This window comes from Protopterus annectens, chromosome 2.part0 (genome assembly GCF_019279795.1).
Source record: "Protopterus annectens isolate FY-2018-M chromosome 2.part0, PAN1.0, whole genome shotgun sequence".
In the NCBI taxonomy this organism is placed as follows: Eukaryota; Metazoa; Chordata; order Ceratodontiformes; family Protopteridae; genus Protopterus; species Protopterus annectens.
This window is the reverse complement of record NC_056728.1, coordinates 825,032,475-825,057,931: the sequence shown is the minus strand read 5'-3', so window position 1 is coordinate 825,057,931 and position 25,457 is coordinate 825,032,475. Positions and strand designations below refer to the sequence as shown.

Here is a 25,457-nt window from a genome sequence, read left to right as displayed (position 1 = left end):
TTTACCTTTACTTTTTCTAGCACTTTTGCTGCCATATTATTGCAACATCTGATGAAGATTTTGACAGGATGTGAGCTTATTTCAGCCATTTGATAACAGGTGTAATGCTTGGCTCTCAACTGTCTAGATTTCTGCAGAATGTCCAACTTTTTCCCTCATATTTTTGTTCTAGTCCTCATGAAAGTTATGGTTTTCTAGCAAATTATCAGCTATTGATGTTACTAAATCATGACATAATTTCAGGCTTCATATCATTCAGAAAATGCATGATAACTCAAATCCTGTTACTCTAGCAACTTTCTGAGTTTATAAAGGCAATACTTAAAATCTGTCCCTATTTTTGGGCATTTGCCCCCCCCCCACTATTTTAGGCTTTGTCCAGATTTCTTGCACTAACAAGTTGAGAGGTAGGTGGAGGCTCTATGTCAAAATCTGAGTTGCAGGGTTTTGAAGCAAGAAGTACACCGAGGAAGGCATTTTGCCGAAATCGATATATCCAATAAACATCATTCATTGAGAACTCTCATTTTTTGGTGCTGGCCGTTTTTTTTTATATTACATTTGGGTTTTGAAGCAAGACACAGGAATAGCTCTTATACCCCTTTTTGCTCATAGTCTAGCTGCATTGGAGCCTTTCTTTAATAAGGCTAGGCAATGTTTACAAGTTCCAACCTTGGAGGATGTGCTTCTGTTATCAACTTTTATGTACTATGTGGATGAATGTGTTATTATTATTTTATAATAAAGTTTTTAAAGGACTCAGAATGGCAATAAACAATGATAAATCTGTAATACTTCTCTGTATGTATTTACCAATAAAATAATGGATTCATGTTTAAATACTAGGCACTCAGTCTACAGACCACATTAAGTTTAGCCAATAAACCACATTCAAAAGTTTCATCCAGCCTCAAGGAGGGGTACACAATAAAGAGCCTGTGAATTTGTGACTACTCATTTAATTGTCTTAAGTTTACTTTGAAAGTGGCAAGGGTGCTAGTCTGTTTGATATGCAGATAAAATTGGTTCCACCAGTGGGGGATAATTTGGAATAGTGAATCTGTCATGCCAATGTGTCTTATTTACCCAATGATGATGGATTAGTCTCTTTAATTGGGTGTTTGAAGAACCAGTTGTTCTGCAAAATAACAGGAGGATCAGGTTTTTCATGGATCGAAAGTCTAGACACAAATTTACACCATCCTAGCCACTTATTCCTCCATTCTAACTACCACTGTCACCATAAATCTATACCAAAAATAACAACTTCTTACCTGTTTCTAACAAACTTCCACCACAAAATCCAACAACTAGCTTTCAACATTAAATGTTACCTCTGCCATATTTGTTTAGACCACTACACAACTTCTGAAAGTGATACTACCAAATTTCCTCTCTATAGGACCAGAACATCAACATATATGATATTACAACAGACATTTTAAATTTTCAGTGTTTTATCATTTAGATATTATGTTCTTGACCTTTTCAAACTCGACATTGTGCAACTTGACTTAATAAAGTAGACCTGTTAAAACATATACATTTAATTTGGTTACAATAAGACATGTGCATTTATTTTCCTTCCAGCAGGGTGCACTGTTGATACATTTTAACACAAGCAAACCTCATAAATACATTTTCAGCACAAGCATCTATATAAATCAGTCTGATATACAATACATGACATATAATTATTTATAAAATTCCAGCCAGCTGTCCTGCCATATGTTATCCATCCACTGCCCCGCTTCTTCTGGCATGGCTGGCAGTACCTCCTATTATAATACCCTTTTTGACATGTATTTGCCTAAACATATTACTCAGCTTGAAAAACATCAGAGATTTTTGATTAAAAAGATCAATGCCCTCAGGACACTGAGTAATCCAGACAGACTGGGAGCCCTTTCCCTCTGTATTTGGTCATAAGGTAAACAGCTTAACCATTATGCCAATCTTCAATCCTTAGACGATTCAGTAAGAGACCAAATATATATGTATATTCACAAATATATATATATATATATATATACATACATATATATATATATATGTGTGTGTGTGTGTGTGTGTATTCACAAACATATACATAAAAATATTTATATATGTTTCCTTTCATTTTTTCAAAGCACATTTTATTAAATGTAAGTTTTGCAGCATTTTGTCGAATTGTGATATATATATATATATATATATATATATATATATATATATATATATATATATATATGTGTGTGTGTGTGTGTGTGTGTGTGTAGAAAGAGAGAGAGAGAGTTTTATTTATAAAAGGGCTCTATATAGACCATATATTATAGTTAGGAACTTGATGGAAATGTATGTTATGCTTACTTGTAATGTACAGGAATTTCAAGCCCAGGAAGGAAGATCATACCTCTTAACTGTCCGGATTTTTGCAGAATGCCCATATTTTTGGAATGTTCTTCATAAAATTTGTGGTTTTCTGGCAAATCACCGAGGATCAAAGTCACTACATAATGAGATAAATTTCCAATTCAGACTTCATATCCTTCAGAAAATGCTTGCTAACACAACTCATGTTATTCTAGCAACCTTTTAAGTTTATAAGAGCAATATTTAAAATCTGTCCCTGTTTTGGGGCCTTTGCCCCACCCCATTATTTTAGGCTTTGTCCAGAATTTGTGTGCTACGAGGTTGAAAGGTAAGATTGTAGACTCTTACTAAGCCCTGGTAAGAGGACACTGTGGAAGGAATAGACAACTCACTACAAGTCCTGCAGATTCACTCAAGAAAAGTCTGTATATTTATTTTCTAGTTATGTAATCTGTTACCAGTAACATTTTGAGGGCTATTTACAGTTTGGCAAACTTGAAAACATGAAACTATAAAGTTCAATGATTGACTATTCAGCCATACATCATCATTCTCTCAACCTGCCAACATGACTCCAACTCTTCAGAACTGGTAATCCTGAGCTGGTTGTGTTGTCAAAATGCTAATTCCTGCTTCTACATATCAGTGCCTGCCCTCCAACCAGAAAAGGGGGTGGCTATAGTTGATGGATCCCCAATATGCCTCTCCTGTTTTATACCCTCAAGGCTTCAGCCACCACATAAAGGATATCTAACCATTCCTGAAGCACAGCAATCTAAGCTTGTCCAATAGTGGGGGTTCACAAGACTACTCAATTGATTGTACTGCTGCAGTATTGTATTTAAAAAAAAATAAATAAATGAAATCTCCAGACCCCAGTGCAACAAGTTTAATGATTTCATATTAACTGCTTAAGTCATGAGACCTTGGATTATACTATTGAATATAAGCATTTTCAAGTCTCAAACTTTGTCCAACTTCTCAGTATCATGCAGTCTTCAGAGAGGCATCTTTTGCCTTGCATATAGAACTTCAACAAACCCTATTCTGTTAGACCTTTTACACATCCACAAGTCTAATGGTATCATAAACACCAGTTTAAGGAATCTCAATCTATTTTGTGAAAAATATAGAACATGTTGGAGGGATAGTCTTGTGTCACTTAAAGTACCACTTCTATGGAACCAACTTCCACACCACATAAAGCAGAGTACCACTCTTAAGCTACTGAAATGTAATTTGGCCAAATGGATTAGTAACCGCAAAATCAGTCCCACTGTAGCTTCCCTGTCCCTCATGGATGGAGGATACATGTAATTGTCCCAACATATCCTTCTGCCCATCTAACGGTTATTTGTGCACAAAGTATAACGACTAAAAACTGCCATGGGAATGTAAGGCTAGGCTTCTTAAGATCCTATCCAATCAATAGCCTAGGTAGGTAGTACCTATGAACTTATATAGTCTAATTCATCTGGTGACTTTTACTTTGTCCTGTCATTTGTGCTATTCTTTATGATTTCTGGCAAAACCCATTCCATCTTTGGTCTTCCTTCATGGACAACTGGTAATTCCAGTAAAAAAGGGCAACTCTCAATAAAAAAGGTAAATATGATGGTATGGGATTTTAGAAGAGTAATTTATGCTGAACTAGAGGAGGTGGTCAAGGATAAGTTTGAAAATGCATATCAAATTAAGGGAGAACATTAACGACTTTGGGCAAGGGCATAAGAAACAGGCAAAAAGGTAAACTGGAAAGAAGAACAATGCAACTATATAGGAGTGTAATGCTAAAAATTAGGACAAAAGACAAAGGATGTCAGGATGTGGATGAGGCACAAATTGTGGAGGCTACTAAAGAAAGGGCAAAGATGATAATGGCGGCAATGGCTAAAGCTGAAACACAATTAGCAGAAGGGGTCAAAAGGGAAACAATGGCTTTTTAAGGTTCGTAGATTCATAGGTATATACTAGGCTAATGATCACTAGGGAATTTATAAACCTAGCCATGTAAACAGACCCACTTGCGTCCCTATGCATTATGGGCATTTATTAGGATGCAGTATGTCCGTTAGGATGTTTGTAGAGATTATGTGGGGGTGGTATTAGTTTAGGCACTGCTGTTTGCCTTTGTATATCAGAGACATGGGGGTCAGACCTGGGAAAAATTTCCAACTTCCCATTGTTCAAGTTTACACTTATATAGGGTTAGGGTCAGGGATGGACTCTGTTTCACATGGAAGTAGTGACACATTTATTTATTTATTTAGTGAATGACATTTGTTGACCAGGAAATTCCGACTGGGTCAGAAACCCATTTTCAGCGGAGGCTTGAGAAGAAATGCTCCACACAAAGTACAGACATTTTGACAATTTAAAGTTATGTGTACAGTTTACATTGTATAATTGAAAAAATGTAGCTTTAATATATTACTACATATAGTTAAAGACATAACATAGTTTAAAATCGGTAAATAGAATAACAGTTTAAGGTGATGTATATCTAAAACTACGATGTAGAGTTATATTTGTAAGAAGGTGTAATTAAGTAATTATAGGTATAATTTATAGTTAGCTTTACAAGATTTAGAGAGTGAAAGGTTTAAATGTAGGATTATTGAGACAGAGGGAGTGTGATGAATAAGGATGTTTGTGTTTAGAGAGAAATGATAAGAGGGTACGTATGTGAGTATAATAGTTTGAGATAAAGAATCTGGGAGAGAGGAGAAATATGAAAATACTAGGAAGTAGATATTACAGGTATTAGAAATTTCCACTCTTAACTCAGAATTAACATTACATAATCTATGTATACAAATTAATTCCCCAAACGGTAAAGCATCTATTGTGTGTGGGGGATGACAGCTCGTAGCTTTCAGATAGTATATATCACCCTCAAACTTTCTATGCACCCTAGTGTGTAGGCTCCGGCAATTAGAAATATCAAGGTCTACATCTAAAATAAGAGACTTGTTTACCTTGCTGTACACCACCAAATTTAAGTCCAAACCTATTAATTTGTAAAAAGTCCACAAAACTGTCCACTTCATTTTCTCCACCCTCACACAAAAAAATAAGGTCATCTACAAAACGAGCATAATGTTTAACAAACCTGACATAAAAGTCAGCTTTATATATATATATATATATATATATATATATATATATATATATTCATACTCAAATAGTCCCATACTCAAATTTGCATAGGAGGGAGCAAATGCTGCCCCCATAACTGTACCTTGCAATTGTTTAAATATTTCCTTATTAAATTCAAAAACATTATTGCATAAGCAAAAATACAACAATTCCAAAATAAATTCAGTATCAGGGCATTCTCCTAGAAAAAACTTTACTGTCTCCATACCAAATGCATGTGAAATATTTGTATAGAGGATACTAACATCTAGTGTGATGAAATACAGATTTTCATTTAAAGGCACATACTTTAATTGTCTCTAAATAATCAAACACATCCTTAACATAAGCAGGTAAGGACAAAACTTTTGGCAGTAATAAATGATGTAATAAACAGCCCATATTGTATAAGAACTATTGTTTACCTGACACAATAGGGGGCCCAGGTGGATGCTCCAAATTTTTATGTATTTTAGGCAAACAATAGAAACAGGCCATACAGGCCTGATCTATATTAAACTTCTTTTTGGCATCCTCCCTGGAAAAATATCCTAACCTTACACCCTTACTGATTAATTCCAAATACTGTTCTTGAGCTAACATATACACAGAAAAATTTACTCTTTCATATACATTTACATAATTTAGATGTACATAACACATTTCCAAATAATTAGAAACATTTAGAACCACCACTCTATTACCCTTGTCAGCAGGTTTGAAAATCAAGTTATTATTTCCCCTTAGATTCTTCAAAGCAACCCATTCCACCTTGGTAAGATTATAATCAACATTACTTATTTGTTTAAAAAAACTATCTATTTCTAGAGCAACAAAAAATTCAGCATTTGATAAAATAATTTAATAATATCATTAACAATAACAGGTATACATTTATGATTAGAGCTAATATTACTTGTATCAAACCTATAATATGCATTAACCAATTCATCAGAAGTACATGAATAAAAGCTTTCATTATCAGATAAAGTATCAATTTCATCAACCACTTCACAATCTGTAAAAATTTCATCTTTAGTATAAAAAAAATTTAAGCTGCAGCTTTCTAACAATCTATAAACATCACATTTATTTTCATGCAAACGAGGTATCACAGTGGGTATAAATTTCAATCCTGACTCTAAAGCAGCTATTTCTACATCACTCAACGACTGTCCAGTTAAATTAACTACATATGATAAGCAGTTACCATTTCCCTTTCTTTGAATATTGGTACTGTTGAGGTTGAGGACGTTGGCTGTTGTCCTGTTGCCCATTACCATTAAATTGTCCTTCATGTTGCTGCTTTCATGAATTAAACCCTCCATGGCCATTATTGAAGTTCCGAAAAGTCTGCTGCATACCCTCCGAGTTCTGGGGTTTAGGCAAAGAAGGTAAATTAGTAGCATTATTTACTGGAGCATTGCCACTTTCCCCTGAAGAAATTGATTCACTTGTGGACACAGCCGACGAAAAGGAACGCTGTTCAGTCTGTGTGCTTGCCTGTTCAAAGGACACATGACAAAAAGTCCTTTTTTCGATTGGTTCTAGAGAGGAAGGGTTTACTATTGCCGTAATCGCGGGTGTCACGCACTAGTTTCTTCTTTTTTCTTTACATTATTTCCTCCTCATGACCAATTAATTTATTATTAATGTTACTCAAAACTTTGTCCAAAAACTGCGGGTTAGTTTGGGTGATTAGTTTATTGCAGGCAGAATTGATACCTTTACGAAGCTCACACTGTTTAACCCAATCACGCTCTACCAGAATGGAAATCCATTCTAAAGAACATTTGTGGGCTGGAAGTACCCACCGTTTGTGAAAATTATGGTCTATTTCATTTTGTAAATTAAACGGAGCAGAAGAGTCTTTGAATGCTCTTAAGCCACGTGGAGTAATATCCAGTTCAATGTATTTAGAAAGACTCTGGATATTTAAAAAACAGAAGTCTCTTTAAATAACAACTTTTCCAGGGACTCACACAATATCTTAGTCTCTGGACTCATTGTAGCGGCCCATCTTTTTCCAACTGTAGAGAAGGAATCTACTAAACGATCATTACATTGTACCTCCCATCTTTGTCAAGCAGTGGAGGGTTTAGATACATTGTTGCCAGATCCCATAACAGCCTCTGCATGTGAAGAACTAGCTGCTTCTGAAGTACAGTGTGAAAGGAAATTACTCCCCATTCTTTGCTGCGAATCAGGCAAAACATCTTGAAATACTCTAGTTAAATCCAGATTGGGGTCACTGGCCATAAAGAACAGATAGCAAACCGCACAAAAAATAAAATGTAAATATAACAACAAACCAGTGACCACCAAATCTTTTATTGTACTTGCTTCTGACGTCTCGGCTACATGCATTCAAGGAAGATAAAAAACAAGTAAACACCACATGTATACATATCATAACCAATAATCCAATATTAAAAGCTATATTGCTTTAAGGATTGCAAATGTTTCTATTTAATTAATGTATCAAATGTATTGTTTTATTGGATTATTGGTTATGATATATATACATGTGGTGTTTAGTTGGTTTTTATCTTCCTTGAAGGCTTGTAGCTGAGATGTCAGAAGCAAGTACAATAAAAGATATGGTGGTCACTGGTTTGTTGTTATATTTACAGGTTATACAGTTGTAGGATTGGTTTTAAAGCTGGGAAACTGTCAAGCTTATATATTATTTTATATGCTTAAGTTAGTTATACATAACTGAGATAGTGGGGGAAATCTAGCCAATTTAATTTTTTGAGGGCATAACAGTGGTATGTGTGGTAAGATAAGCCAGTTGCAAACTTAGCTATTTTGTAGTAGCATGACTGCAGCATGTTTTTAAGAGTTATGTGAAGGTTAGTGGAATGGGAGCCCCATACAAGAAGCAAGAGGGTATTGGCGAGTGTTGTTTGTGTCCATGAAATGCTTGTGTCTATAGAGTTTGCCAAGCTTAATGTGTGTGTTGTTTAATGGTATTTAGCATATGATTTTCAAAGGAGATTTTATTGTCAATGGTTTCAGATGTGGTCAGACTGAGCAAAGGTGAGAGGGAGATGACAAATGTCTGGGTAGAAGCACAGATACTGAGTAAGTACTTTTGTTCTGGTTCAAAAAAGAAAGCGAGGCAATGGTGCCATGCTGGGAGAGTGCATGGTAGAATGGGAAAAGCAGTGGACAGACATCAAGATGAAGAGGAAGGAATTGCACTGGGAAGTGGGTGCCCTTAGGAAGGATAAAGGGCAGCATCAGAAAGCCTGCCTCCCAGAGTTTTCATTAAAATGGCTAGTGTGTTAACAGACTCCATGTCAGAGATGTTCATCAGATCACAGGCTACTGCAGAAATGTGAGAAGACTGAAACCAGAAAGTGTGTTTTTTTTGATAGAAGGGGGAACAGAAACCATCTGAGGGACTACTGATCTGTTAACTTATCTACAGTGACAAAGAAAATAATTGAGAGAGTCCTGATGGGAAATCTGGTAGAACTTCAAGAAAGCAGAAATATCCAGGACAGTAATTAACATTGGTTTATGACCAAGCTATCAGTCAAACTTTATCAAGTTTCATGACTGGCTTACATGTGAACCTGACCAGAAAGTCTAACACGTATAGTCTACCTGGACTTCAGAATGACCGTTGAAGAAAGCTGGAGGGGTCAGGGACTAAGCCATCTCTATGGCATTGGATAGCTGCTTAGCTGAATGACAGGATAAAGATGGATGTGATAAGAGGGACAATGTCAGGAATTCAGGAAGTGACTAGTAGAGCACAACAGGAAGAAAATGTAGCCAACTGCATGAACACAGCTAGAATCTGACAGCAGTTAAAACAAATTTATTAAACAAATTCTCTTAAAACATGTAGAGTTCTATAAAAAAGTCCCCAAATAATCTCATGAGATAAGCACTTTTGAATCTTCTTCAAATCGTAAATGTATTGGGACAACAAGTAGTTTTTTTAAAGTGAAACAGATTTCCGTTTCTAAGTAAACATAGGTTCATTTATAAATTCTCCTCCAATGGTCGTTGAGAATATCTACCTACACCTAGGTTACACTAATGGCAGTATACTTAATCACTAGTAGTGCCTATCTCATGCATAAATTCCTAATCCAATCATTAGGCTTTATAGTTGGCATGCCCTTGTGTTTAGCCAATAGTAGGTCTTCTGGCTTTTAATGTAGGTTTTAACGGGATAATACGATTTAAACTGGGTGCTTGGTCTGCATGTAGGTTGATGATTAATTTAGTCTCCCTTAATTCTGTTTCATTTTCAATATCTCCTTTTCTTAAGCTTGTGAAAATTTGCTCAATGACTTTAAATGAACCTACGTTTACTTAGAAATGGAAATTCGTTTCACTTTAAAAATACTGCTTGTTGTCCCAGTACATTTATGATCTGAAGAAGATTCAAAAGCACTTATCGTATGAGATTATTTGGGGGGCATTTTTATAGAACTCTACGTTCTTTAAGAGAATTTGTTTAATAAATTTAATTGCTGTCAGATTCTAGCTGTGTTCTAGCAGTCGGCTACATTTTCTTTTTGGATTTATTGCTTTGGCCAGCTGCAGTTTAGCAGTGGGAGGTACTCTTTTTACTTTAGTAGAGCACAACAGGGTTCTGATCTAGTCCATCACTCTTCAGCAAATTTGTTTTAACCATCACTGAGGAAAGAGAGCATAGAATTTTTCTCTTTCCTGATGACACAAAGATGACTGGTCAGCAATGGATGATGGTTGAAGAGTCTAGCAAAGAACTCAGAAACATACTCCTTAGTACAAGAGTTCTGGACAAAGACAAAAACAATAGGACAAAGTCCCAAAAGTAAACACATATTTTAAATGTTGCTCTACTAAACTTCAAAAGTAGATAGTTTGACAGGTTTTGCATTTGCATGCACTTTCTGAAGGATATGAACTGTTACGATGCAGTTAAAATATACATAAATAACATTGATTTACCTTTCAGTCTTAAGTCAAGAATAACTTCAGGATGTGCAGTTATTTGTTTCATTTATTAAATCACAGCGCTGGGAGACTGCCTTCACAAAGTTTCCAAATCAGTCTCACAAGCAGCAAAATCACTCAGGTTTTATATATATTTTTTCTTATCAGTAACATACTTGCAGAATTCTGATATTTCATGTTAGTTAACAAATAGGGTCTCTGCAGACCTTTGTGCTTCTCGCTTAGTGCTGCAAGTGAAATCTTAACAAACATGGGTTTAGTAACAATAATGTTTTTTAAAAAACACAAGCCACCTGCTCTGGCAATCTCTCTTGTTTTTCCTGATCTTGTGTCTTTCAGTACCTGTACATGTTGTCTCCCCATCAATCATTGTAACTTCCATCCCAGCCTGGAAAGGTCAGAGCTCACATAAAACAAAATCTCTTTCACACCGTGTACTTTCCTCCCTCCCTGGCAATTCTAGAACAAAACTTGTAGATCATAGTAACATCCCTTAACCCCTTCAGCACTTTCTTTCCCTTTAGTCATATAATAAAATAAATAAATAATAAATAGTCATCTTGCAGCTTGATACTGGAATGCAGTTGTGAAACAATTAAACTACAATAACTATCTGTGGTTTGCATAACTTATGCATTTATACTACATACTGTTTTAACATTATCAATCATTAAACAATACATCAAACACATTTGTGAAGAAACTGTAAGTTAAAACGCATTTTGTGAAGAAGAATAAGAAATACATTTTTTCTTTAACAGATTCTCCCATTTGACACTATCAGCGTCATACAATGCACAATTATACTTAGATTTTTCTTAGTTTGATAAAATATGCTTCAGCATCATAATATTTATCATCTGTAGTGATTGAATTTTCATTCATCTTAAATTCATCATCAGGTACAAGTGCCATTTCACGTGCAGGTGCAATCAAACACTTTGTGATTACAGCCTTTAGAACAGAAAATATTAAAACAATTAAAAGCATAATACCAATTACTGTAATGATACCTTGTAATATACTAGTTTCCAGGTTACCAAATACACTGCCCAACCATCCAAAAAGTTTCAATTGTTTATAAGTGCTGTCCAACTCTTTGACCCTCTGCTCTATGAAATGGTCCAGCTTTTCTTGTTCATCATGATAGTCACTAATATAAGAAGAAGAACGACTTTCTAAGAGGGCACATGACCCCCCCCCCCCTTGAAGCAAGAATTATATCAAGTGCCAATCGATTCTCTAGCACTACAGTTCACATTTCAGTCATTTTTTTATTTTCTGATATGATGTGAAATATGGTTAGCTACCTTTTGAAGAATTTGAGCAAGCATGGTAATTTCATGCATTGTCCTTTGCACGCCATACTCAGGAGTAAAAACTAAAAATACTTGCTCTGCCCAGTGTATTGCCCGCTTATTTCTCCATCTGTCTACTGGAGGGTTATCAAAATGTTGACTAACAGGAGTGATATAGCCCAAAGAGCAACACCCTGACCAGTTGTGGGTAACCAGGGGTAGGCACGATCACCACAAATGAGGTAACGATCTTCTGTTATGCCCATGCCATGCCCCCAGTCATAGCTTTTTAACTGTAAAGAGTTCAACACACTTTCATGTCTAGTGTCATTGCATTTGCTGATTCCACTTGCACAGTCCCATTTCTGGCATAACATGTGTCTCCATGATTTGTGGTGTCACGCTGAAGAGAGACAACCTTTGAAAAAATAGTCACATTACACCAGGTTGATTAGTATCACTAAGTTCTTTCTCAAATGTTACTTGTCATACATGAATTGGAATCATAGTAATCCCTGTCCTGGAATGATGAGGTATATGTGAACACACCCAACAGTTTGTCACATTTAAGTCTATTTTTTCTCGACTAGATTATAGAAGGAAACAGCAACAAGAACATAACAAAGGTATCTGTTGTCACAGGATTCATCATGCAGTGCTGTTTAAGTTGAATTTTTCCTTAAATCTTCACTGGGGCAGATGATTCATCTTTCACACTTCGATCTTCTTCCACCAGCAATGATGATTCATCTGGGGCCCCTACACAACAGGTCTTTTTACAGTGGGATGAGTGAATGTACTTTTTATAGTCATTAATGCTAAGTTTTAGCACAAATATTTGAAATTTCTTTTTTTATGGGTCCTGTTTAACCCTCTCTACTAATCCAGATGATTGCTGATGGTTGGGACAGTGAAGACCCAACTTAGAAAAATAATTTGCATAGCTCCCTTGTCAGGGAATTAAAATGAGTTTCCTGGTCACTGTTGATAGTACAAGGTACACCAAATTTACAGAATCTGCTTTGTGACAAGGATGAGCTTTTACCTATGCAGAAAACATACAAATAACTACTAAAACATATTGTAAATTATGTACTTTAGTTATCTGGACAAGGTCCAGCTGTACATTAACAAAAGGTTGCCAAGGTGGTGGTAAGCATGCAGCCTTAATGTTTACATTTTTGCTAGTATTATGCTCTAAGCATATTACACAGTTATTAACATACTGAAGTATCAAAGAGGATGCATGCGTGGCATACCAGCTTTGAGTAATTTGATTAAATAAGCTGTTTTACCTGCATGGGCTGGTAAACAATATGCCCTTACCAGGTAAGGTAGCAAGGAGGTAGGTGCCACCAGTCGGATGTCCGGATGTCGCCATATTCCATCAGAGGATTTAATACATCTATCCTTGAGCCACCTCTGAACTTCTCCCTGTGATACTTCAGCTTGGGAAACTGGCACATTTTGCAATAGAATCACATGTAATTTTATACAAAGTCTTTTAGCAGCTTAATCTGCCAAATTATTTTCTTAACATAATATCTGTACCCTTTTGATGGGCACTCCATTTAACTAAGCAATAATTAACTTTTTTTAACAACAAAAGAGACACTACTTTTTTGTTAAAGCAAAATATTATTTTTGTGACAAAATCTTAGTTTTGATGTCTTTCACAGGCACCTTCCATAAATAGATTTAATTTGGCATTGTACATAGGAGTATTCTTTAAGTCCTTCCTAGGAGAAAGCAGATAACTAGTCATACACACAATCGTGCTCTTTTTTTTTTTTTTTTGTTGTGCTTTCAGTGGATACTGTGGAACTTTAGGGAGGGGTTTTGATGGATGCAAGTTTAATTTTACCCGTTTTGCAGATTTTAATATACCTATACTTCATTAGCATGTTTAACCCATAAGTTAGCAGATAGCTGCTGTAGCAGTTTATCAGTCATATGCATGCCTTCAAGAAATTGTTTCTCAGCTTTTGCTAAGACTGCTAATACTTGCCTCTGTGATTCTGTTGGAACATCTAGACATACCCCTTCTGGTGTACAGTAAATGATACAACCCATCTTATACAACAGATCTCTCCCTAGCAGATTTAGTGATGCAGTAGTACTTAAAAGAAATGAATGCCTTTCTTCATTCAGTCCTAAATAAATGGGTATAGGTTCTGAAACAGGATACGTAACAATAGTTTGTTACACCAGCTGCCTTTACTTTGTTTTGATGCTGGTATTTGACTATCTGAAGTAACTTTTAATAGAGACCTAGTGTCTCCAGTGTCCATCAGGAATGGGATTTCCTTTTCATAGGGTCCCTTTTGATCTATTGGCAGCAAAGAGTAAAGATTTATTTTTGTTTTAATACCCTGACATAGTCAGTATGGTGATTTGCAGCACTTAATAAGGACTTCCTGCCAATCTATAAGCTTCCAGACCCTGCACAAAAGCTGCTGCAATAGCTGGCTTAGCTTGCTCTTCTGGATTTGGTATCCCTGAATGCCTAGCAAATACTACTTTAAGAAGACTCAAATAATCTGCAGGGTCTTCTCCTTTATTTTGCTTACATGCCTGTATCTTAGTCCAATAAGTCCTAACTTGACATACTTCTGTCCTTTTGTGTATTAGTGCATTTCCTGTGAGAGTAAAATCTGTTATTTTAGCCTTTTCAAATAACTGTTTTCTTATTTCGTTTGAAGTAACTACTCAAAGCAGCTGGTTTAAATCTGTCATGGTAGGGTTGTAATATTTTATTATAGTTTTTTTTTTATTCCTTCTTAAACCTTAATGGATTTTTTTAAGTTAGAAAACATTTAGACATAGTATGCAAATCAGCATTAGCTCCCAACATTTTTTAAAGAGGTGCCAAAAGATCCTCTCCAGAGGCAATAGCCTCTTGTTCTACCCTATTATATGAGTGCTTGTGATGAGCCGCAGGAGTGTCAAATATAGTGCTTCTGTTGGAACGGTAGAAGATTGTTGAGATTGATCGGAAGAAGAAGAAAACAAAAACTTTTTTGACTACAGATGCCAGTTCTGAAGATGAGGGTTGAGCAGGGGAACTAAGCTGAGATGTAACAGTACCACGTTGATCTTGCATTCAAAACTGAGAGGTCTGAGTAACTGCAGAATCTTGTACAGGAGCCACCCATAGCAGTACATATGGGGGTGGTGGTGCAGTAGCTGCTGGAGGATTATCATCCTCTTTAAAAGTCTTTACTTTTTGGCCATTCTTAGTTTCTTCCAAACCTGCCAAAAGAAGATAAAGGGATCCCTTTTTGCTGGTCTATACTGCCTTCATAACCTCTTTTACCTGTAGCAGCAATTTCTTATTAGCATTCTGTAACCCCCTTAATGCTGACTCCTTTTTCCTTTTAAGAGCTTCAGTATACCACAAATAAAATACTGATATTTATTTTCTACTTACTTTGTTTTTCTTTTCTTCCAGAATACCTTTCAATTTCATTAAGTTATCCCTATCATAAGTTCAATTTAATGGAAATACCCCACCAGAACAATTCTTAGTAAGCTGAAACCAGTCATGCAAATACTTAGAACTTTCTTTACCATAATTATGATACATAAAATTTGCAGGTGTTCCCTTTTCAGGGATTTGATCTCACCTGCTTATCTTTGTTCCCATTTTTAAGACTTACCTTATAGATCCTGGATCCTGGCAATTCAGAAGAAAGAAAATAAATATATCAATTTACACACCATTCATGGGAGGGAAAGAGTAGGGACTTTTTCACCACACAGTCACCTATGGCCCAACATGCTATGGGCTTATAAACTTGATGCACCACACACACAGACACACACACACACACACACACACACACACACACACACACACACACACACACACACACACACACCTATGTCCCAACATGCTGTAGGCTCATGAATTTGATTTAACAACATACACATAACTATGTCAAAACATGCTATAGACTCATGAATTTGAATTAACTCTGCATGCACACATTATGTCCCAACATGCTGTAGGCTCATGAATTTGAATTAACTGCACTTTTAACTTTTCTTTTTCTTTCTGTCTCTCGCTGTCTCTTCAGTCATACATTACACAACAACAAAGACACCAGTCATACATTAAAGCAGCACAAAGCAAACAGTCATGCCTCTTACCTTCTTTTATCCTGAGGGTACTGCCCTTGACACAAGGTGCCTCCTTGTGTTAATTTCTCTTTTTTGATATATGCACATATACATTAATAAACTTGCCCTTAGTTGCTGTGGGATTATCCCACTATAATCTTGAGGGAACCACCCTCAACACAAAGGCACCTCCTTGTGTTAATTTTCCTTTTTTTTTTAATATGCGCATGCACATTAATAAATGTTTTCTTATTTCTTGTGGGAAACACCCACTATTACATTGCATACATCTAATAAGCAGATTTCTATCATTCCACAAGGCAGCAGACACCACGTACCTAATAAGCAACTCAGTCATTCAACAAACAGTTACATCATAAACGTAAAAAGCAAAGTCAAGCATTCAGCGAAACAGTACACATTATATACCTAACAAGCAAAGTAAATCATTCAACAAAACAGTAGACAGCATATACTGAGTAAGCAAATTCAGTCTTTTAACAACACAATAAACACATTGCCACTATCATATTTAACTGCAGTTTTTAGGAAAGAAAGAAAGGAAAAACATTTTTCCCAAAGCCATTTTCCCATCTCTCTAGCCTAATATGTTTGCACACTCTAAATAGTTAAGTATCCATTCTCTGACTATTCCATACAAAACAGTGTGGAATTCACAGAAGAACTTTCTGTGTTGGGACCCTATAATTCATTCCACAGTGCTCTGCAGCAATACCAATGGAAAGATTTCAAGCACAGGACCAAAATGTTATGGTGCAATTAAAATATACATAAATAACATTGATTTACCTTTTAGTCTTGAGTCAAGAATAATTCTTCAGGATGTGCAATCATTTGTTTCATTTATTAAATCACAGTGCTGGGAGGCTGCCTTCACAAAGTTTCCAAATCAGTCTCGCCAAGCAGCAAAATCACTTAGGTTTTATATATATATTTTTTATTAGTAACATACATGCAGAATTTTGACATTTCATGTTAGTTAACATTTAGGGTCTCTGCAGACCCTCGTGCATCTCGGTTAGTGCTGCACGTGAACACTTAACAAACATGGTTTTAATAACAATATTGTTTAAAAAAAAAACAAGCCACCTGCCCTGGCAATCTGTCTTGTTTTTCCTGACCTTGTATCTTTCAGTACCAGTGCATGCTGTCTCCCCAACATTCCTTGTAACTATCCATCACAGCCTGGGAAGGTCAGAGTTCCCATAAAACAAAATCTCTTTCACACTGTGTATTTTCCTCCCTTCCTGGCAATTCTAGAAAAAATTCTGTAGATCATAGTAACATCCCTTAACCCCTTCAGCACTTTCTTTACCTTCATTCATTTTGCAGCTTGATATTGGAATGCAGTTGTGAAACAATTAAACTACAATAACTATCTGTGGTTTGCATAACTTATGCATCTATACTACATACTATTTTAACATAATCAAATTAAATTAAACAATAAACAAACAATACATCAATTGCATTTGTGAAGAAACTGTAAGTTAACATGCATTTTGTGAAGAATAATAATAGGAAATATATTTTTTATCTATCCGAACCTCAGCTAACTGATATTATTTAGTTACTTCAGTCCTGAATGGTTTGCCAGAAAACCTGAAATTTTATGAGGAACAGACCAAAAATATGATGCAAAAATCTGAAGATTCTACAAAATTCTGGAGAATTGAAAGGCATGCTTGTAAACTCTCAACAAACTGTTAGAAAGCTGGAAGCTGAGGTTCAGTGCAAACAAATGCAGAGTACTGTATGTAAGCCACAGCAATGTGAAGTACCAGTTAGTACAAACAGAACTGATTGTGAAAGAGCAGGAAAAGGATCAGGGAGGGAAGTATTCATCACACATGGGCTGGACCTCCAGGTGCAGAGTGAAAGACCAATGGCAGCAGCAAACAAAATGCTGGAGTGAATCCTTAATGGATAATTTTGGAAGCAAAGAGGTAATGTTGCCACTTTATAGGCCTTGATTAGACCACACCATGAGAACTGCTTGGAGCTCTGGAGGTCATATAAGGAATGAGACATCCAGCTGCTAGATGGAAGTCACAAGAAAGTTAACATAAGGATCCACATGATGCAGGGGAAGGAGTATAACCACAGACTACAGGAGCTGGAGCTCTTATCACTTGAAACTAGAAGAGACAAGACAGGTGTGTGTGCAGAAGATCATAAAAGGGAGATGTAAAGGGGTGGGAGGGGTTGCCTGAAGTATAAAAGGCAGAGAGAGAAGGAGGGGGCACAGGTAGCAGATTACAGGAACTAATTGTTCCATGGATCTGTGAATGTACATTTTTCATAGAAAGGATTGTAGGCCCAAAGAATAGACTTCAAAATGGATGGGGGGGGGGGGTACACAGACACATTCAAGAGGCTATGGGCCAGATAGAAAAACATAAGGAAGAAAGCAACAATGGAGGATTAAGTATTCATGAAATAATTGACTAGATAAGCTTATTGTCTCTTCCTGCCATTGAGCAAAACTAATATAGTGAAATATAATGTAATGTCTGATGTGTGAATGCATGGCTTACTTTCACTTCCTAGGAGCAGTCTCTTGACTTGTTATGTAGCTTTGTGGTACAGCAGCATTACTATTTCATTCTTTAGACTTTTCTGTTAATAGAAATGTAAATGTTTTCATTTAGTGATCTTTTTTAATTGCGGCTCTGAATCTTTTAGGTTATTACTGACTGATACAATACATCAGTGAATGGAAGGGTAATTTTTTATCTTCTCTGTTATTACTTTTCTTAGTCTAATCATACGGGAAAGATCATTGACAGATTCAATATATATTACCAAGCCTCAGGGTAAAAACACAGTTTAGTGAATCCAGTTTGTCAAACCTTTTGATCTCTAATGAACTCATGAGAAGAAGAGATCCTACCAACAACCCATTTATCTTGTGACAGACTCCCCTTCCAACTTTACAAATAAACATAATCTGCACAGAGACTGTCACACTTTAAAGCAGTTTGTACTTCTTAAGCTGTTTTTTTTTTTCTTTTTTGGTGAAAGACCAGTCTGAAAAATAGCTTCAGTAAAATCTTTCACCAAAATATACTTTGGACATTCACTGTGTTCATGGCCACTAATAACTAGGATTTTATTAACTAAAGCATATATAGTTTGTACACACACCTCAGTGCCAGAATTATGATTGGATGTGTTTTTGAATCTACTGTGCATTCATGCAGTGTGGCACATTATTTCTGAGGAAAAAAAAAGTTGTGGTTCAGTTCACAGCTGGAGTGCCCTCTGTGCAGGGTCTGTATGTCCACCTTCTGTCTGTGTAAGTTTTCTCTTTGTGCTCCAGTTTCCTTCTATCTCCCAAAGATAGGTAGTAGGTTGACTGGCACTCTTCCAACTTTACTATGTGAGTGTGTGTATGTGTATTTATTGTAACTGTATAGCAGCCTGTCCAGAATGAGTTTCAGTGCCTTGCATCCACTGGCTGCTGGTATAAGTTCCAGCATCCCTCTGTTCCTGTAAATGATAAAGCAGATTATCAGAATATGGAGAGATGTGGGAGTTCTCTATAACCAAGGAAAAGAAAAAAAATAAGAGAGAGAGATATGTGTATTCAGTTGCACACACACACAAACACACATGCACACATGCACATACATGTACACACAGTTGGAATACATTTGGTGTGAGCTGCTTTTATAGGTTTGAGGGTGCATAATCTGAGTCATTTTCATACCAAATTAATCTGCCCAGTTTTGCAGTTAATAAACCTAAACTCCATGAAAATGTTAAATTGGAGGGAAATGTAGCCTCTAGGATACTTACACACCTGCAAAAGAGCTTTGAGAGCCTATCAAAGGTTTAAACTGTCAAAATTCTGATAGTTTACCATATTCACATTTTCTTTATCTTACAGGCTTATGGCTGCTTATCACAACAGCAGAACATGATGCAGGACTTTGTGAGGACAGCTACCTACCATAGGGCTATGCTGGAAAATCAAGATGATTTTAAAGACAAGGTAAGTGTGGAATCACTTGTTTCACCCCACTGCAGATTTCCACTGGTATCACTCATATAGCTGTAATATTTTAGCCCAGAAGTTACAGGTTAAATCATGTGCTGTGTCTGTATTGTTCATCTGTGTACCCAGGCAGGGATCATCAATGCAAACTGTTCAGAAAGGAATAGTTTCTATTCTTATGATATGTACATGATCTTATGGGTTCATAGGAGATTACTTGGCTAAAGGCCCAAGAGTCCTTACAAGCCTAATCATATTTAACCTGAGTTTCCCTGTTTTAAATAGGTAGGTGAATGAAGTTCACAGAGGTATAAGCCTTTGCCAACAGAGGTATGAGCCTATCCTATGGTATCTAATTCTGATTGACTCTGTCCATGAGGGAAATGGGTGCCACCCCATAAGTAAATTTACAATTACCCATCCATTGATCTAGGTTGCGTTTGAAGAGGGTCAGGGAAGGGCTATGTTCATGTGGATGGGAAGCTTATTCCTGAGAAGGGGTAGTCTCTGAGAGACATAGCTATCTTTCAATTTATTTTTGATTTATGAACTTGTAATATTTTCATTAGGACTAGATTGGAGACTACCCTGTAAGCCATTCATAGATTGCACCTTAGTAGTCTGTAGGAGACAGAATACAGTGATAGGGCTTTCAATCTTTCTGCGAAGGATTTGTTTTTTTTATACCCTGTATCTTCCTGTTGAGAAACCTCTGGGGTCGCTCCAGCTTTCGAGGATGTCTGGGGAGGTACTTGCAAAAGGGTGCATTGTCATGGGCGCCGGAACCATAGAGCGGGAGGGGGCACCCCCTCTCCACTTTTGCAGATCCAGCAACTTACATGTACAAACAGACCCGCACCCGGTCACAATCACAAACCATATACAAACTCTCCAACTGAGATCGCATTACAGTGAGGAAAGATTAAGAAAAGCTTAATTTCCTGATCCCCACTATAGTATGATGTGCAAATGTGCGATCTCTGAGATTCTCCGTTCAGCTGCAGTGAGCTGACAGCAAGCCCCTCCCACCTTTCAACAAAGCTTAGCTAAACTCATGAGTGCACTAATGGTAGCACAATCACTTCCCTAACAGGTTATCAATTGTTATTAATAATGGCATGCCCTTTTTACTGGTGACTTTGGAGGAGTTATAAAACAAAGCTGCCAACACTGAGCAGTAAAAAGGGTCATCTCTGGCTATATGGTGATAGGGAAGTTTGCAGCAAACTGCTGAACATTGTCATGGTTGTTCATTAACTTTATTTTCCTGTTTAAGTGATCCAGTTTCAGAAGCGTTAAGTTGACTCTGTTCTTGCTGTGCCCACTACCTCCAGACATTTGGAGCTCTCCCCAACTTTAGCCCTTTGCGCACTGCACTTTACATAAGGAGAGTACCCCGCCCCCCGGAGAAGGGGCTGGTCAACCAAGGGCACAGTACATTGGTTTTAATAACTGACATGGCTTGCATATTATGCAATTATAACCGCCGCCAGTCTTTTGCACAAGGATTATGAAAGACAAACCATTTTTCCCATTATTTATCACAGTGTGAAATTATTTTATATTCATATCGAAAATGTGTCATGTTCAGTACTTTCAGACTCTCTGCACAATGTAGCAAAATTGAAAATGTATGCTTCCTATCGTACTAAACCTCATTAATGAATGAACTCTTCAGATACTGTTGTAAAATTTTATTCCAGAGGTAGCTGCTGTCTTTGGCTGGAGGATGAAGATTATCAGCTAGCTACCCTGCATCTCACACATCCCATACATAGGCACTGGAACCATTGAGTGAGGGGGAGAGAGCGTCCCTCCCATTTTTACAGGACCAGAAGATCCGCAGATTACTTAGGCATGCAATTTTAAACTGCCTACCTGAAAGGCAGTGGTGTGTGCTTAGTTAGAAGAGCATGCTGTTGCTTCAGGGACCGTGTTTCAGGTGCTTCAGGGAGTTTCTGGTTTGGTTAGGAGAGTATGCTGTTTCAGGGATCATGTTTATGGTAAGATGTTTAAGATAAATGCTGCTTCAGGGATCGTGTTTCTGGTAAGATGTTTAAGATAAATGCTGCTTTAGGGATTATGTCTCTGGTTGGGGGGATTGTGCATGCTGTGGGGAGATTGTGCTTCTGATGTATGCTGTGGGGGATTGTACTGCTGATGTATGCTGTGGGGGATTTTGTTTCACTTTCTGATTTATGCTGCTGTGTTTCACTTTCTGCTGGGGGGATTTTGTGTGTGTGTGTGTGTGTGTGTGTGTGTGTGTGTGTGTGTGTGTGTGTGTGTGTGTGTGTGTGTGTGTGTATACACTTGCTTCTGATGCAGAAGGCTGTGGGTTCTACTCCCACAGTATGCAGATGAATGACTGATACTGTACTGTGTTGTACTTTAAAAGGAGTGGATGCTGCAGTCCTGTGGATGCCCACATCTGGAGGAGTTACCTAGTAACTATGAACCTGTTATCAGTTTGCCATCCATTTCCTATTGCAATATTACTAGCTTATCATTTTTGTAATGTAACATAGGCAATTTATTCTTCAAGGGTAACAGGCACTTTATTTGTAGATGAAAGAATGAAATATAAAGTTGTCTGCTATTAGCAGCCTCTTACAAATATGTTTATTGTATAATTATTTAGATGACTTTACTCAGAGATTTTGCATATTTACTGATATTGGTGGATTGTAATGATAGAAGTTTGAATGGCCTTTTATGGTTGAAATTTTCTGAAATTGGTAGTTTTGTCATTATTGGTTCATACATTTTGTTTAATTTCTTACTAGAAGACTATTTAAAACTACAAATTTAAAACACATTCTAGCTGTATTATACAAGGAATACAATTTAATAAAATCAGGAAGGTGAATCAAAGAACGTATACATGTATGCATGTCACTAAAAATGTGTGCAAGGAACCTGTGATTTAAAAACAAACTAAAGGTAAACGTAATCCTCCACTGGCCAGATGCATTTTCTTTGAATGTGAGTTGTTTGGTGATTCAGTAGTTTCTCACAATTTGCAGTCATCTGCGAATTTTGTCAGCAAAGGGCCATCTGAGTTTGCCTTGACTTCTAAGAAATAAATACTGAACACGAGAGGACCTAGTATTCAAAACAGTGCTCAGATAAGTAGTTCTGTGCTGATACAGGAGGAAATAAACAGATTTTACTGTATGTGTGTGTGTGTGTGTGTGTGTGTGTGTGTGTGTGTGTGTGTGTGTGTGTGTGTGTGTCTTTTAGTGTGGCCAGAAGTAATGAATCAAGCTATTACTGCACTTTGATATGTGGTTGCAGAAGTAAAGAATAAAACTAGGGAAATTTTTACTTTAGATATACCAAAGAAACGTGCTGTATAGCCCATGACAAAGCATTTGCAAAAAGGATTTACTCTTTCTTTAACTTTTGATGCTTGGCTTACTGCTAATCTGATAAGTCAAAATTGCTGATTTGCACCTAATATACTGTGGTACAATGGGACAGTGGTTCGTGCTTGGTTCTGTCATTTGTCTCTCTGCACGGGTGTCTTCTTTACGAATCTGTACTCTTCCCTGTGTCCATGTATGCATTCAATGGGTGCTCCAGTTTGCTCCCATGACTGCAAGCCATGTCATAGACCTTAAGTGAAATAGCAGTCCTCCAAATTGCCTATGTGAATGTGTGTGCATGTGTGTGTGTGTGTGTGTGTGTGTGTGTGTGTGTGTGTGTGTGTGTGTGTGTGTGTGTGTGTGTGTTGATTGGTTTCTCAGCCTTGTGACCACTGAGTGCAGAGATAGGTTTTGGCTCACCCATGATGTTGAACTGAATTTAGTGGGTAACTGAAGTATAACTGACCGTACTATATCCTGCAGAAGCTTAAGTATATGTAAACTAGCCCAGTCTCACAGCTATGTGAGTCTTGAAATCATCCCCTTCACCGTGTCTAACAACAATGTTCAAATATCCCTGTGATTTTTATTTTTTACTACCACTTTTAAGGAATTGTTTGATTTATCACTTGCTAGACTTGCTAAGTACATTGCTCAGTACTACAGGTGGTGCAGTGATTAGCATAGCTGTCTCACAAAACTGGGTTCCTTCATTTGGTTTTTCACCTGGGATAGTTTCTGTATAGACCCTGTATGCCCTCTTGAGTCCTTGTAAGTTCTTCAGTGGTGCATCAGTTTCTTCCCATGCACCAAAGACCACTAGTAGGTGAATTGACAGTTCTTCAAAACTGCTTATTAGGAAGCGACTGTGTGTGTGTGAGTGGGTGTGTGTGTGTGTGTGTGTGTGTGTGTGTGTGTGTGTGTGTGTGTGTGTGTGTGTGTGTGTGTGTGTGTGTGTGTGTTTGTGTATCTATCCTGTAATAGTTGTGTATATGTTTCTTTTAATAGAAGGGCACTCCATCTGCAATAGTTTATTTTCTGCCTTGTGCCCATTGAATACCAAGAGAGGCTTTCCTGCAATCTTGAACTGGATAAAGCAGGCAACAGGAAAACAAGCAAATGTATGCTCTTTTCATGTGGGTCCAGATCATGGGAGATCGAATCCTGATGGTGATGATTATGATGATGATGATGATGATGATTATGATGACCAGTAGGCATATTTTTCATGACCTCTGATCGTCCTTATAAGATCTGTTCTCCTAATTTCAAATCCTTTTATACTTTTTGCACTGCACTTCATTTCCTTTAATATATTTTCACTCCATAGCAGAGAAGACTATTCCTATTGGAGTTTATGGTAAACTGAAGAGAATTAATATTTATTATCTCTGTTGGTGTTAAACATTAACAATAAACCACATCATAATGGTTATTTTGTGGATAATTGTACTGTACTTCATTTTATTGTACAGAGTTATTTATGATGGCTCCTAGATTTTGTCATCTGAGACAATATGAAGTGCAAATTCTGCTAGACAGTATTCACATATGGTTTCCTACTTCCTACATGCCTGACCTTACATTTTCGACATTGAATTGTTGGTATGTCACTGCTTGTTAAACACTGTGTTGGTTGGGGCACCAACCATATTTCAACAACCCATTAAACAGATCTAATGTCAAGCTTCCTAAGCATCTTCCGATATAACCTTTTGGGCTGAGAAACACTCATCTCTTTTCATGGCCACAAGCTTGTTTCATAATGCCTGCATCTGCACAGTTTCTGAGGTAGCCACTTTTAAAGCAGTTTTATTTTCCAATTTTCAGCCCAGACTTTCATGGGGAGTACTAAACAAATGCATTTTTATAAATGTCTGCCATAGCATGTTTTTATGCTTTTTGTGTTAAACAGTTCCTTTTCATCTTTCCATAAGTATTTCCAAGAAAAGTTTCTGTAGTCCCATGAATTTCTTTGGTGTTTGTTATTCTGTGTTTCTTTTTGCATTTTTTTTGTCTTTATGCCACGTTTCATTTGTACTTAATATTCGCAATACAAATCAACCCTTAAGATACACACATAAATGCATACACATACAATTGCTCTTGTAACTTAAAAACACTGATTTAGTTGTCTTAATATTCTTCTGTGTCCTTAAAGAAATAAAGTGTTATTGTATCCTTAGTATGCAATCT

At 36.8% G+C, this 25,457-nt stretch overlaps 1 protein-coding gene across 1 annotated transcript in view; it reads left to right on the top strand.

The window, feature by feature from the left end:
- CARM1 (coactivator associated arginine methyltransferase 1) overlaps nucleotides 1–25,457 on the top strand; it is a 1,187,823-nt gene that overhangs the window by 322,409 nt on the left and 839,957 nt on the right. The window contains exon 4 of the mRNA XM_044061097.1: nucleotides 19,789–19,893. Coding sequence (XP_043917032.1) covers nucleotides 19,789–19,893 — 105 coding nt within the window. The remainder of the gene's footprint in view (nucleotides 1–19,788; nucleotides 19,894–25,457) is intronic.